General features: G+C 50.7%; 4 protein-coding genes across 4 annotated transcripts; 2 read left to right on the plus strand and 2 right to left on the minus strand.

Annotated features, from left to right (window-relative positions):
- Positions 1-684: 684 nt before the first annotated feature.
- FMAN_08913 (uncharacterized protein) lies at positions 685-2,619 on the plus strand (the record flags this gene model as incomplete). Its single annotated transcript, XM_041829694.1, has 2 exons — positions 685-1,884; positions 1,936-2,619. The coding sequence occupies 2 exons, from the start codon at positions 685-687 to the stop codon at positions 2,617-2,619; spliced, it is 1,884 nt and encodes a 627-aa protein (XP_041680432.1).
- A 278-nt stretch (positions 2,620-2,897) lies between these two features.
- Positions 2,898-3,723, minus strand: FMAN_08914 (putative Vacuolar ATP synthase subunit E; the record flags this gene model as incomplete). The annotated part of the gene is made up of 3 exons (XM_041829695.1): positions 2,898-3,048; positions 3,105-3,613; positions 3,694-3,723. 3 exons carry the CDS (start codon positions 3,721-3,723, stop codon positions 2,898-2,900), a joined length of 690 nt encoding a protein of 229 aa, XP_041680433.1.
- A 947-nt stretch (positions 3,724-4,670) lies between these two features.
- On the plus strand, positions 4,671-6,287 carry FMAN_08915 (uncharacterized protein; the record flags this gene model as incomplete). The annotated part of the gene is made up of 2 exons (XM_041829696.1): positions 4,671-4,712; positions 4,770-6,287. 2 exons carry the CDS (start codon positions 4,671-4,673, stop codon positions 6,285-6,287), a joined length of 1,560 nt encoding a protein of 519 aa, XP_041680434.1.
- A 1,185-nt stretch (positions 6,288-7,472) lies between these two features.
- On the minus strand, positions 7,473-10,578 carry FMAN_08916 (uncharacterized protein; the record flags this gene model as incomplete). Its single annotated transcript, XM_041829698.1, has 2 exons — positions 7,473-9,554; positions 10,477-10,578. The coding sequence occupies 2 exons, from the start codon at positions 10,576-10,578 to the stop codon at positions 7,473-7,475; spliced, it is 2,184 nt and encodes a 727-aa protein (XP_041680435.1).
- Positions 10,579-13,514: the final 2,936 nt, after the last annotated feature.

The following is a 13,514-nucleotide window of genomic DNA, read 5'->3' on the forward strand; positions in this document are numbered from 1 at the left end:
CCCATATGTCGTTGATAGATTATGAGGCTTGATCCCGCACACGCCGCGTATCTTGGAGCACGAACCAGTGAGCTAAAAACAACAGCATTACGTCTGCATCGTGATAAAGGCCTGGTCAATGCTGAGAACTAGAAGACCGATGCCCAAGAGGGGACTCTTCTGGAAACTCTAGTGTAGAGAAAGGGGGCCACAGGCCAAGAAGTATCCCCATTCCTTTTAGCCGCCCATTTGGTAGAGCGCCACATCTAGAAATGGTTACATCTGTAAGGCGAAGTCTGTCAGCGGCCAAGATGCAACCTGTAACTTCTTTAAGATGTCGGTGGTTGTACTAGAGATTGCTCTAACCTAAGCACTAGACACAGTCGCGTGATGATTGATGATGCTATTCATATCCGTAACTCATCGCAGTCAGTGTCTAACTACCTAGGTACCCTACCTGCCTTAGGTAGGTCCCCACCTCAGGCAGCCACGGCAGCCACACTTAGCCACCCGCCTCACCCTACCTCAACGCGTCTCAACCTAAAGCCATTAACGCGGTTAGTATGTCGTAGCTGCATCTTGTACTTCCTTCACACACCCTGTACCTGCAGTCATTTTTACAGGTGAAGGTATCAAAACCAGGGGACTCTCCAAATAACCTGCTGCATTTTATAAACTACCGCTGGCTATCGGATCAGATACGCCATGTCTCAAAAGGGTAAAAATGGGAATATTATGAGTTTCTTCAAACCCGTGATAAAGTCACAAACACCCAAGGCCTCAGGAATCTCAACACCAAACCCACCATCATCACCGTTGGAACAAAAGTCGGCGACCCCGGTCAAGAAGACGGCAACAATACCCCGAGACTTTGAGATAAAAGATTCAGACGAAGAAGATGATCTTGGCGCATCCTCAGACGATTCGCTGGAGGATCTGTCCGCTATCCTCGGACGAGGTCGCCCAGGAAAGGCTGCTGGTACTCCTCTTCACAATCCCTTTACGACACCAAGGGCCAAGAGAACTGCAGTTGAGTTTCCTACGTCCCCATTGGCGATAATGTCCAAGCACAAATTCGACCTCAAAGCTCTCGCAAAGGATGCTAGACAGGATGATGCGACTCATGCAAGTGCCTTAAAGATCAAGGCCCTTTCAACTGCTGAACAACATGATCAACAAATGATAACAGACGAGACGTCGCGGGATGTGATGGAGGGCATTGTCAAGCATAACACCGGCCAAGATGCCCAGAAAGTCATGAGAGCCGTTCAGAGGTCAGCACCGGGACACTCACAGCTACGATATTGCTTCTTTCGTGAAGGATATACAATACCATCCCCCACAGCTGCCCCCAAAAAGTTTAACAAAGGGCCATGGAGACTGTTGACTCAAGGCGATTACCAGACACGGGAGCAACATCTCGCCTCAGGACTACCTTTTACCCTCTTGCAAATGCAGGGGGAACTCCCGGATGAACTTTTCGAATGGATACTGAGCGAGGTTTGCTCCCAAAAGTCAACCCTTGTCAGAAGAGAATACTGCAACTTGCTCAGCTCGTGCCCAGAAGCAGTTGCGCGCATTGTCACGCCGCGTCGGTTGGAGGAGCTGTTTCGTCGATTTGGTGCTTCTTCTGAGCTTGAACAACAAGACTCTCAGTTGAATCTTCTGATACCAAGTGCCGAACCTTATGAAGGACGCGACTGGTCATCTCTCAGCTCCTTCTTATCACTCCTCACGGCCATCTCGCCCTACATGGCCCAGGAGTCAGTTGTCTATGCTTCTCAGACGCTCCTACGTATGTCAATGGACAGGTTCTTGATATACGAGATTGATTTATTGGTCACTTACGAAACTTCTATCCATGCCCTTCTCGAAGCTATTCCCCAGCCTGGCTGGGACACATTTGTGAGTTGCACTCAAGGCTGGTACACGAGATTCTGACTGACACATATGCAGTGCTCTGAAACATGTACACAATTGCACACATTAGTCAAAGAACAATGTGTGAGGACCAATGCTCTTGCGTGTCTGCCTATCAGCAAAGCTAGATCTCACGAGCTTAGACGGCGACTGGCTATGGTGTTCTTGTTCAACGACCCAAGCTTGGGTCGCTACCATCCCGATGATGTGGTTACTATTCGTGGCGTCATAGCACTCTTGGATTACGAGGACTTCTTTGTCGGGCCTAAGACAGATTTTGCCCTCCTCCAGGCCAACATTATCCTTATCAACATCGTTGTGGATGACGGGTCATTTGCACCATCCGATGATCTGGAGAAGGAAAAACAGTTCAACAGCGATGTCGACGAGCTTGCAGTCAGACTGAGGGAAATCTGGCGAAAGATCAACGATGCGGGTATGAAAATCGCTCGTACAGAAGCCAAAAGCGTCATAGAATGGGTCCAGCAGCGACTCGCACATTCAGTCCGTACACGCCGAAAGGCGAAGAAGAGCATATTTGACCTGCCAGGTCAGAAAGAGGATCCCTTCCTTCCAAGGCAGCAGAATTATATCAAGAACTTCCTCAAGAAAGCACCACAGAGTGTGCCGGATCAAGTGGCTGAATCATCTCCCACAGAATCAGAGGAGGTTTTCCACGAAGCAGTAGACGCCGATACGATCGTGGTTAAGGTGAAATAGACTTGAGAGCTACAGGGCTAGGCGAAAAGGGTGAAGGCGTGCTGCAATTCACTAGGTACTGTTGTCACGAGTATTTGAACGTGTAATCAATTCTACCGCGGGCCGAGTCCCAAATCAGACAAAAGAGTCAAACACAATACACAGCGTCTAAACTACAAGCGCAGACTGATGAACAATGCGAGTCGCGAATGGCTGAAGCCTCCCCAGTCGTGCACTCATGGAAACGATACGTACGTAGAGGCTCCCATATAGAGATATTTATGGTCATCAAAAGGGGTTTAGTCGAAGAACTTGCGGTTAGGATTCTTGCCGAATAGAGCCTCTCGTACTGCAGGAGCAGCAGACTCTTCCAAGAGTCGCAATCTCGCCTCAAAAGTGTTATCGATGTCAATCTTTCCATTTCCACTGATAACAACCACACCGCCAGCACTATTACTGTGTTAGCTGCCCACTTCAGGGATCTTCTGGCACGGGATTGCACGTACATTCCCTCGGGGAGAGGATCGTCCTCCTGGATCTTTGCTGTAATGTCCTTTCCAAGCTCCTTCTTGAACTCCTTGGCAGCCTCCTCGATGGCCTTCTTGACAACATCGTAATCCTTCTTGCGCGCGCGGACTTGGAGCTCAGGCTCATCAAGAGCGTAGAAACCCTCGAGCAGAAGACCCTTGAGGGCCTTTTGGTACTTGCCCTTATCCTTGGCACCCTCGGCGAGCTTCTTCTGGGCCTCCTCAAATATGTTGTCAAGCAGCTCCTGGCGGGCGCCGAGGACCTTGAGTCGCGTCTTGTTGGCAACGGTCGAGCGGGTGATCTGCTGGGACATGGTGGCCTGCTTGAACTTCTTCTCGTACTGGCTATCGATGGCGTCTGTCTCCTGACGGACGAGCTTGGACTTCTCGATCTCGAACTCCTCGTTGGCCTTGATCTCGATCTCGCGGGCCTTCTCCATGGCTTCTTGCTTGATGAACGCCGTCATCTTGCTGAGCTCATTGTTGACCTATTTGTGGGGAGAACCGCGCGTTAGAATTAGGAGACTGGTGAGACGGATGAGGGAATGCGTCGTTTGGGCATGCGTACCTGCTGGTCGGACAAGGCGTGTTGCGACATGATGGGCAGATTTATACGGATTTGTTAGATTCGAAAGGTGAGAGGATGATAAGGAAGGCCCTGGATGGGGTCAAGGTTGAAGTGGTAAAAGGATGGTGATGGCCTCTTGTTAGTGGAGGTCAAGGTCGGCGACGGACTATGATGGAGTTGGTAGCTGTGTAGGTAGGTATGGGATGTGACGCCAGCCGTTCCAAGACCCAGCCTACCAGCTTCTTAGCTGTATCTTACTGTGCACCAGCAGGGAACTGACTGGAGCTTGGGGGCTAGGTAGTCAAGCCACAGTTGCTCCCCACTGTTTAGAGTACACAAGGTACTGAGGTAGCACAGCCATTCGACAAAGGGTCTCGTTCTCACACCTCATCGCAAGATGCGTGTAGTTCTTGGAAGAATGAGGTGCATTTGTGGGAAGGACATTATTTAAAACACCTATAGATTTGAGTGTGAATAATCGAAATCATCTCAAGGCCATTTTGCATCGTTTACATGTGCATTATGTAACTTCACCGCCACAGTGGCTAATTAGTCCCGTGTGAGAGCTGCATGCATATCTGCTCTAGGTAGTGTAGTCTACTCTACTCACGTCAGGTGTCCCACGCTCGTCTCAAGCTTGTCCGCCTCCGACTTTCTATCGATTAGTTTCAATTCAAGACATAAACTTCTCGCATCGAACCGTGTATTCTCATTCATTCTCTATATCCTTCGGTCCTCTCTCGAATACAGAACCTGCTGGTATACCTCTCCGATCGGCGGCAGCTCAACAGCCTCCCCAGTTACCTACGACTAGCGCTTCAACCAGCCATTCCCCTTGAATCTATCGAAGCGAATACACCCTTTACTAGTCCAGTAACACGAAGCGATCATTGTACCGAATACACAGCCTATGCGACGTCTCAACAATTCGCCTCAACTCTCCCTTGCCAGATGACCTCGGACCTGGCACAGGCGCAATGGGGTTGCTTGGCGGCATCTCTTCTGGAGGGAGCATAGCTGTACGTTGCGTACAGCGCTGTGTGAGCGGATAAAAGTGCTAATTTTGGCGACTGTAGCTTGGAATTATCGTTGGCTTGATATCGACCAGTGTTCAGAGTCTAGGCCTGACCTTGCAGCGAAAGTCGCATATACTCGAGGACGAAAAGGGACCTCACGATGTCCGACGGCCTCCCTACCGAAGGAGGAGGTGGCAGATTGGCATGGGCATGTTTATTGTAGCAAACTTGCTGGGAAGCAGTATTCAGATCTCGACACTTCCGCTCCCCGTTCTCTCGACTTTGCAGGCTGCTGGCCTCGTATTCAACTCGATTTGCGCATCATTGATCCTCAGCGAACCTTTCACAAGATGGTCTTTGTCCGGCACGATTCTCGTTACAACTGGCGCTGTATTGATCGCTATATTCGGAGCCATTCCTTCGCCGGCGCATGACTTGAAAGAGCTGTTGGAACTCATGGCGAGAAGGCCATACATTGTCTGGATGATACTCCAGGCGCTCTTTGTCCTCACTCTCGCGCTGGCCGTTGATCTAATCAACAGCATGTCGAGCCTATCACACGACGCCCGCTTTCGCCTGGCTCGAGGCATTACTTACGGTGTCATCAGTGGAGATCTCTCTGCTCATGCACTATTGTTTGCCAAGTCCTCGGTAGAGCTGGTCATCAAGACTGTTGCTGGACGTAACCAGTTCGTGCATTGGCAATCTTGGGCCATCGTCCTAGCTCTCGTCACGCTGGCTCTCTGCCAGCTCTATTATTTACACCGAGGTCTCAAACTTGTTTCAACCTCGGTTCTTTACCCTTTGGTTTTCTGTGTCTACAACATCATTGCCATACTTGACGGTTTGATATATTTCAACCAGACAAGCCTAATATCACCTCTAAGAGCATGTCTCATTGCTTTGGGAACTGTTATTCTGCTTTCCGGTATCCTGGCACTCTCATGGCGATTAAGCGACGAGCAGCATACACCCGGCGTTGGACAGTCGTCCCTTGCCCCTGGTCTTGGACTTGTGGAGGACACTGAGGAGGAAGAGTCGCTGCTTGGCTCAGACAACGCCGTTGCAGATGAAGACTCAATTCCACATACATATCAAACATTCCCGCCCGCAATTGACGAAACACCGTTGGTCCCCTCTCGCAAGAGGGCCCCTCGGTGGGCTGAGCGAGCTGAGATTTGGGATGAGTTGGAGGATCGAGATGAGCCCAGCACTCCAGGCAATAGGAGACGGTCTAGTACACTGCCGCGCCATACAGAGTCCTCACCCCTACTCCCTACCAAGAGATCTACCACCAGTGGCCCCGTTGGGGAGGAATCTGGGCCAAGCACCGAATCTACGCCTCGACGACTTCCACGACGAAGGCGGAAGAGCACAGGATTTCCAGGTCTGAAGGCTCGTCGATACAAGAGAAGCAGGAGCTCCACAGACTCGGGTGCTCTCGGTAACATCCTCTCATTGAGTTGGTTCAGGAGCAGAAACCGCCAGTCATCACAAGCTAGCACTAGCGATGGCTTTCCTTGGGGCACCACATCTCAGCAGGACAGTGCTGAGACAAGGGGTGACGCAGCTGTATGAATACGAAATATCTCTCTATTTAGCTTTTGGAGTTGTGAAGAGTGTGAGAGGCGAACGAATGGCGTTTTCTTGTGTAGAGTTTCTTCTGGGTTTCTTGATTAGTGTCTATGGCAAGGGCTTCTGGGTTTCAAACAACCCTGGGCATGCCAATGTCCACACACATATATATACGTTTTGGGGCTCGAATGAATAGTATCGACGACAATGCATATCCGCTGCAGTATTTGCATTTTCTATTCACAGATGCCTTTGAGCGCAGGTACAGTCGGCCTAGTCACCTGTAATAACAATCCCGAACATATAGCATGTTGCTTGAAATTGGTTAAATGTTTGCATCGTGAAACGTAGAAATTCCACATTGACCCCGTACTCTCTAGTCCTTATGAATATGGCCCTGCAACACCGATCCCATCTAGCAATTATTAGTTGGCCAGGTTCTTCTGTCATCCATGCGAGCGAGAAAAACAATAGCAAGAACTCCAATTTCCATACGCACTCCGTACTCCAAGACCCTCAACTCCATATCTCGTTCTTCTTATTTTAGCAATAAAACCATACATGCAACAGATGTGAACTCCAAATATCCCCCAGTAGCGAAAGCTGTCTCCGGACTGATCAGGTCAGAAGTGAAGCTTTTCGTGATGGCAGGACCATATCCGCAACAACTCTTTGTCGCTATTGATTCGGTCGTCCGAAAACTTTTCATGATAAGTGCATAATAAAAGAGATAGATAGAGATACACAAGACAACTGTTTTGCTGTGTGATCCCAAGTCCGCTTCGATGTGTATAACTGATGTATAGATACGATTGAACAAAAGGCTGTCAATTCGAACAGGCCCCGGGCATGGTGTGGATTATCATGACATAATCAAGGCCTTCTCTAGATGCAGACATGGTCGAGGAAACTCGTTTCGGTCGAATGTACAATAGAACAAGTCCCGGGACCGAATTTTCAGGGCTGTAAAGCGGGAATGGCTGTAATAATGCGACAACGCTCCAACATAGAACTGTAACTGACGACTGATCTAAAAAATTAGGACTCTCCTTGCCTGTGGTGGACCGTAGTTGTTTTGTAACCGGCCCGGCTTAAATGAATGTGTCGTTTGGCTGCAATTAAATTACTGTTTGAAAAAGAGAGTCGTATACACGCCGGCCATGTGCATCAGCATGAACTCGCAGAGTCCTATACACGGCTCGTACTGGCTCGGCTGCGTTCATCCTCCTCTTCCATGACATCACTCAGCCGGGTAGGATGGTGATGGCGAGGGACTGTCTCCCAGCCAGGAGTCCCATAGCCTTGGCCGGAATAGTCTTGGGGGTCTGAGTATGCGCCAGTCCATTGGCCTCCGCTGCCTCCGCTGCCTCCTCCTCCAGTAGAGGTGGAAGGAGAGTCTTGTTTACCGCTTGGTGGATTGGTGGTAGCGGGCGTTGCATACTCTTCTGCTTCAGCATCAGAACCGGAATATGTAGAAGGTGGTCCAGCGAAGGGAATCTTATTTCCTTGGGCATCCAACAGGAAGTTGCCATTTGCATCAATCACGTACTCACCTTCGCTGTAACCACCCTCTGATACTGGTGCTTGAAGGCCACCACCCTGTTGACGATATTCGCCAGCACTTGTTGTTGGAGGCTGAGTCTGGGGAGAGGAAGTCGTCTCAGGCGGGTAATTAGCTCCATACTCAGTCTGATAAGCCCCTTGAGCTCGGCTGCTTTGATGTCTGCTTGGACCGCCATGTGTCATTGGAAGCACTTGTACGCCTCCAACAATAGTAGGCTGTCCTGACTGAAGAGATAGCGTTCTGTCACGTTCCTCCTGCTCACGTCGCCCCAATTCCTCCCATGCACGACGCGCCTCCTCTTTAGAGATGGACAGCTCCTTGCGCATCTCAGCAAGCTGTTTCTGAGCTTTAGAAGTTCCTCGCTCATTCTCGACAGCTTCTCGGATAGCATCTGCTCGGCCTCGACGTTCTTGGTCCAGGGCAGCCTCCAACATGGCATTGACTTCTTGCGCGCGCTCCAATTCAGTTCGAGTTTCGAAGAACCATCGCTGGAATTTTCGCTCCGAACTTGCACGAAGACGCTGAAGCTCAACAACGGCATGAAATAGATTGGCTCCGGCCGCAGATAGATCTGTCACCTGGCGCGCAAGCTGTTGATTCAAGGGATCCCGATTCAACTCATCTTTATTTTGTTCAAGCTTGCGGATCCAGTAGCTGGTAAGTCCTTCCCAGTGCGCAGATAACGTCTCCCATCGCTCAAACGCATGAGGAAAAGAGTTTCGGGTCTTTGAGCCACTGGCACCCCCTTGGTTTCCGCTCTCAGTGCCCTGTGCAGCAAAATTTGGTTGGTTTCCGGGAGTTGGGCCCGTAAAAGTTTGGGGAGGTGGTTGATTGGTAGTGCCAGATCGCCCGGGCCGGCTAGCTGGTACTTGTGATGTAGTGTTTGCCCTGGGACGGGCTGATGTGTTATCAGGAACGGCTTGCGCCTGACGCTGGGGGTTCATGGGTTGACGCGCTTCTGCGTCAGGAACCTGCCCAGCAGCAACGCCAGCAGATCTACGCTGTTCCTCTGCTCTCCGAGCCTGCTCCAAAATGCGCGCCTCCTGCTCAGCTCTCTCGCGCTGTTGCGCCTCTGCCTCGGCGCGTTGGCGCGCTTCTCGCGCTGCGCGCTCCTGCATGATCATTCTTGGGCCTCTGATACCAGAGGGTGAGCCAGTTTGACCAGGAGTTGCGCCAGGGCGGAATGGAGAGGCAGCTGGCTTACCATTGGAAACTGGAGGCATGCCTCCAGAAGCCATAAGATCGGCCATGCTTGCAGATTCCTCTTCGAGATCTGGAGTGAAAGGATTGGGGTTGCGCAGCGCCTCCTCGAGTGCAAAGAGGATGGCGCTGTGTGTATGCTTGGAGATCTTAACCACGGGGTGTGGTTCTGGATAGTTTGCAGGTACGGAAGGAGTCTGTCTCGGGGGGGATTGGGGATGCTCAGAAGACACCTCGTCAGGATCTTCAGTCAGGTCCTGTGAGAGCCGTCGGCGGGGGCGGTGAGTTTGATGCGGCGCTGAACGAACGGGGATAAGTCCCAATACAGTGGGATGGTTCTCCGGTAGGTTGTCAACGGGTGTGAGGGTCGCCTTGGGTTCAAAACCGAGAGAGGCAGCTGCGATATGGACTTTGCGAGGCTCAGGTGCTGGGGTCGGAGGTGCGTCAAATCTTGGGGTTCGACGAAGACTTCGGGGCGTGGAGAGCCGCTCAATGGGATCCGACGTCTGATTAAACAGCGGTCGTGAGCCAAGACTTGGAGTCCTTGAATGCTGGCGTTGCGGGTGCTGGGTAGGGGTCGTGGGCGCGTTAGTGTCGTGACGGTCGTAAGAAGCAGATGATGATCGTATTCTGGTCACGTCTGCGGCGCTGAAAGGGCGAGGAATTGGGTTGCGAAAGTTCGACAAGTTGAAGGTTCACCAGCGGGCGCTGGTGGTGTGTTGCGTTACGGTGGAGGTTTCGGGAGGGTGGAGTGGGGGAAGCTCCTGATGCGTTGTACAAAAAGTCGGTTTCTTTTCGAGTTGCCAAGCGGGTGAGCAGTTCAGAATGAAGAGGCCTCTTCAGACTGAATGACAGTGATGGTCTCGGGAAGGACGGCCAGGTCTCAGTCCGGTCTGAGTCTACTCGAGACAGAACCGAGGAGTGTAATTGCCCAACTGGAATGTTGAGGCGAGTGAAGTAAAGTTGAGGAGGGTCAAATTGGGTGAGCGTATGTGAGCCCAAGAGGATGGGCACCGGCTGGTGATGTCAAAAAAAAGCTGGTGGCAGGAAACCCAAGCCAGGCCCGAAGCTGGAAAATTGGGGGGTTGGTACTAGGAGCTGCAGTGACCGCCCGCCAGACCAAGGTCCAGACAAGCTGAGAAGTCCTCGAGAAACGAGCCACTAGTAAGAGAGAATCTTTAACTGCAAGCACTTCGCACAAAACGCACGCGCACGCGATACGTAAAATAACCAGCGCGAAATGATCGGTATTCGACTGACGTAGCCAATTACTTTATGCGGTGGACTTTATAGAAACAATGCGAGTTTGCGCTCAATCGCATATGTTCGACGATGCCAACGCAAGGAACAAAAAAGGTTGTTTGGAGGTTTGCGCGCGCGTGGCCGAGCAGCTAATCAGCAGCTCGTTTCGTTTGATCGAGCTCTTACTGAGGCCGCTTGAAGGGGCTTTCTTCGTCCAGCGAATCTGTTTGCAGCTCGAAAATTAGTAAATGTCGCGCAATGGCTTGAACGTTGTCGCGTAGCCGTCATGCGCAGCTCGGAGCCCGAACAAGCAAGCAGTGCTGCAAGTGAAGCTAAGTAAATCGAGCGGCTGGGAAGGACGAAGCAAGGGGAGCACAGGAGCAACATACTCCTCTTTTGGGGGCCAATGGCGTCTTTCCGAGGAGTTTTCTTATCCACGCATGAGTTGAGGTATCACCATCATGCGCGAAGTGGTTGTTCTTTAGGGGTGATGATAAAAAGAAGAGGTGAAGGTAGAGTAACAAGTTGGAAGGGGAAGAAGAAGGAAGGTGCGCGCACTGACGTAGGGACCTACCTGCTAAGGTAGGTATAGAAGCTGCGCTGTCAAAACTGCGCCGAGTCTCCTCCCTCAAACCATAGAACTGGCAATGGCACTGGCAATAGCACTGCCCGCCGGAATTGATGACTTAATGGAATTAGTTGCGCCAAGTTTCCTTGGTTTGACGAACAAAGAGCGATAAAAACTTTGCCAACTAATGCAACTAATAGTTAATGCCACTATTCTTTAAGGCTTGACCGGGATCGAGGATCATCATATCACTAGCATTGGCCAGCGAGAGTTCATCCAGACGGCGACAGATGCTACAAATATATTATTATTTCAAACATCACTATTGAAGTTATGATTGAACAAGCAATTCGAGCCGAGTGTCTTTGCCTTCCTTTGATTCACGTCTTTGACTTTATAATGTACGGTACGTAGTAGGTTAGTAGGTACGCGTTAGACTGTACCTGAGGTAGGTACCTTACACCCTCGAATGGTAACCTTAGTAGTTCCTTAGGTACTTACTAAAGGTACCTACCTGACGGCACTGCGTTAACGGTCCCTGATTCTAGGGTAAATCCACCCAATAACTGCCTAAGAGTAGGGCAATGACAAAGAGCTGGAGGTTTGGATATCAGGCAATTACTTCGTACCCTTCTTCTGTCGATTCTCATGCATCGTTTCGGAGACTCGCGTTTAGCCTGTCTACTCATCCATCCCGTTGACTTCCCATATCACCTCATCTTATCCCACCTCGCCGAGTCCTGGCATTGTTCCCACACGTTGTTGCATTGGGCAATAAGGCTTGAACCACCTCTATCGAAACCCGATAAGCTTAGTTGGACCAAGATTAATCTGACTGCTCCAGGCAGTTGTCACCGTTTCAAAGTATTGCCTTTATCATTGACTTCCCCAAGCCTTTGCATGGCAGCACGTCTCTACCGGGTTGTACAAGAGCTTTGAGCTACCGACTGACTCTAGCGTAGGACCTTCTCGATCGTACTGACCGCCCTTGACATACAGGGTTCGAGGTGGAAGCAGAGCTGCAGCGTAGGATTACTCAATGCCAGGGAGTCTTGGGCACGAAACAGACAGGACGAGGCGGGCTGCACTATTGGTCGTCGGGACCTCAAGCTAGGTCGCTGGAACTTTAGCGCTCATATTGTTACTCCATACTGTAAGTGAGAATTGTTGTCCGTTAGCGGGAGCCGGATCTTGATCCCGCCCCAGCCCTCCTGGTTTTGGCCCATGCTTTCCGCACCGAGCAGCTGGTTTGCTTGGGCGAAATAGGAAGTGGAAAACGGGGCCGAGTGCAACGCTGCGTCATGGCGTTAGGTTATGGTAAGTTAGGCGGAACAACGGTTGACTGCCACGTTTCCTACAGCTACATGCCGTAAGTTATTCTCTTTCGGGCCCTCCACCCGACTTTAGGCTTCAGTCCTTAGAGCCCCAACGTTGAGTGTGTGAGCATAGGTATGATGCGAAGGTCGGTGAGGGATGAATTAATTCCTCCTCAAGGACAGCCCAAATCTCATACCATCAAGCTCATGAGGCCAGTCTATTCCAGATCTGGTCTGGAGGAGCGGGAGTCACGGCACGCCCCGTTTTATGGGGTCTTCAGTCTCCAATCAGAGTCTTGTTCCTTGTTTTCCTAGTTCGGTTTTGAGCTGAAGCTGAAGCGGAGCAATTGGAGGCCCTGAGTTCTGTGCTTGGCGTCTGTAATCGAGAGACAGCATCAACGTGTCGCGATTTGGATCATATTTGAGTCGATACCAGGCACTTCCGGAGTTATTGTTCCTTGCACATGATGCCTCACCCAACAAACTACTTGTGGGTATTCTCGCAGGTTCTTGGGAATCGTTGGGCTTTTCCTCCTCTCTCCTGCATCCTGCATGTTGCATATTCGTGTAACACTAGAAGTGACGCCCAAACGTCCACAAAATGACCAAGGTGAATCGAGCTGCTGGTCAGAGGTGCACCGAGTAAACGCTTCCCAGTCCCTCCCTTCAGTTGGTGCTCGGGTTTCTTGGGTGCGTATGAGACAGCCGATGAGTGAAACATAAATGATCACATTTGCTGAGTCGAAACTGCTCTTCTGTAGGGTAACTGTTGGGCAAAAGTGCAGCATTGTCTGAGTCCTTTGATTCTCGAATTGGTCGATGAAAATGTAGGCGGCGTAGTCAACTCGGTAGGTGCCTAGCCATGTCTCGCCAAGAGTGCGCCTTCGGATGTTTTGTGGCTTTCCCAGTTCGTTATCGGATACTGTGTTGGAATGAAACGAGGGTTGGTGTGGACTGATACCCTATAGTCATGGGAGAATCCGCTGGTGTGAGGATCATGAGGAAAGGGCATCACGAACCTCATGAGGCTTCATCTCGATCAAGGAGACAAATTTTCCACGAGATATGGAAAATAGCCACAAGTTTAATGAGCCCACCGGTTTCTTTATAATAAGTTTGAAATCCCAGAGCCAAGAGTGTCTTGAGAGATCGAGCGATCGAGTACAGAGTCCTATGATGGTTGCAACCAGGATCATTGATTTGGAGCATCCCTACCTTAGAAAACCAGTTCTTGAGATATGAGTCTTGCTTCTACAACATATTCAGCTTCGCGGCCCTCTTACTGGACGCCTCAAAAGTTGATCTAGATTCTTTGGTTGCTTCCCAGACAGAAAGATGAC

This window comes from Fusarium mangiferae (assembly GCF_900044065.1).
Source record: "Fusarium mangiferae strain MRC7560 genome assembly, contig: FMAN_scaffold004, whole genome shotgun sequence".
Lineage (NCBI taxonomy): Eukaryota > Fungi > Ascomycota > Sordariomycetes > Hypocreales > Nectriaceae > Fusarium > Fusarium mangiferae.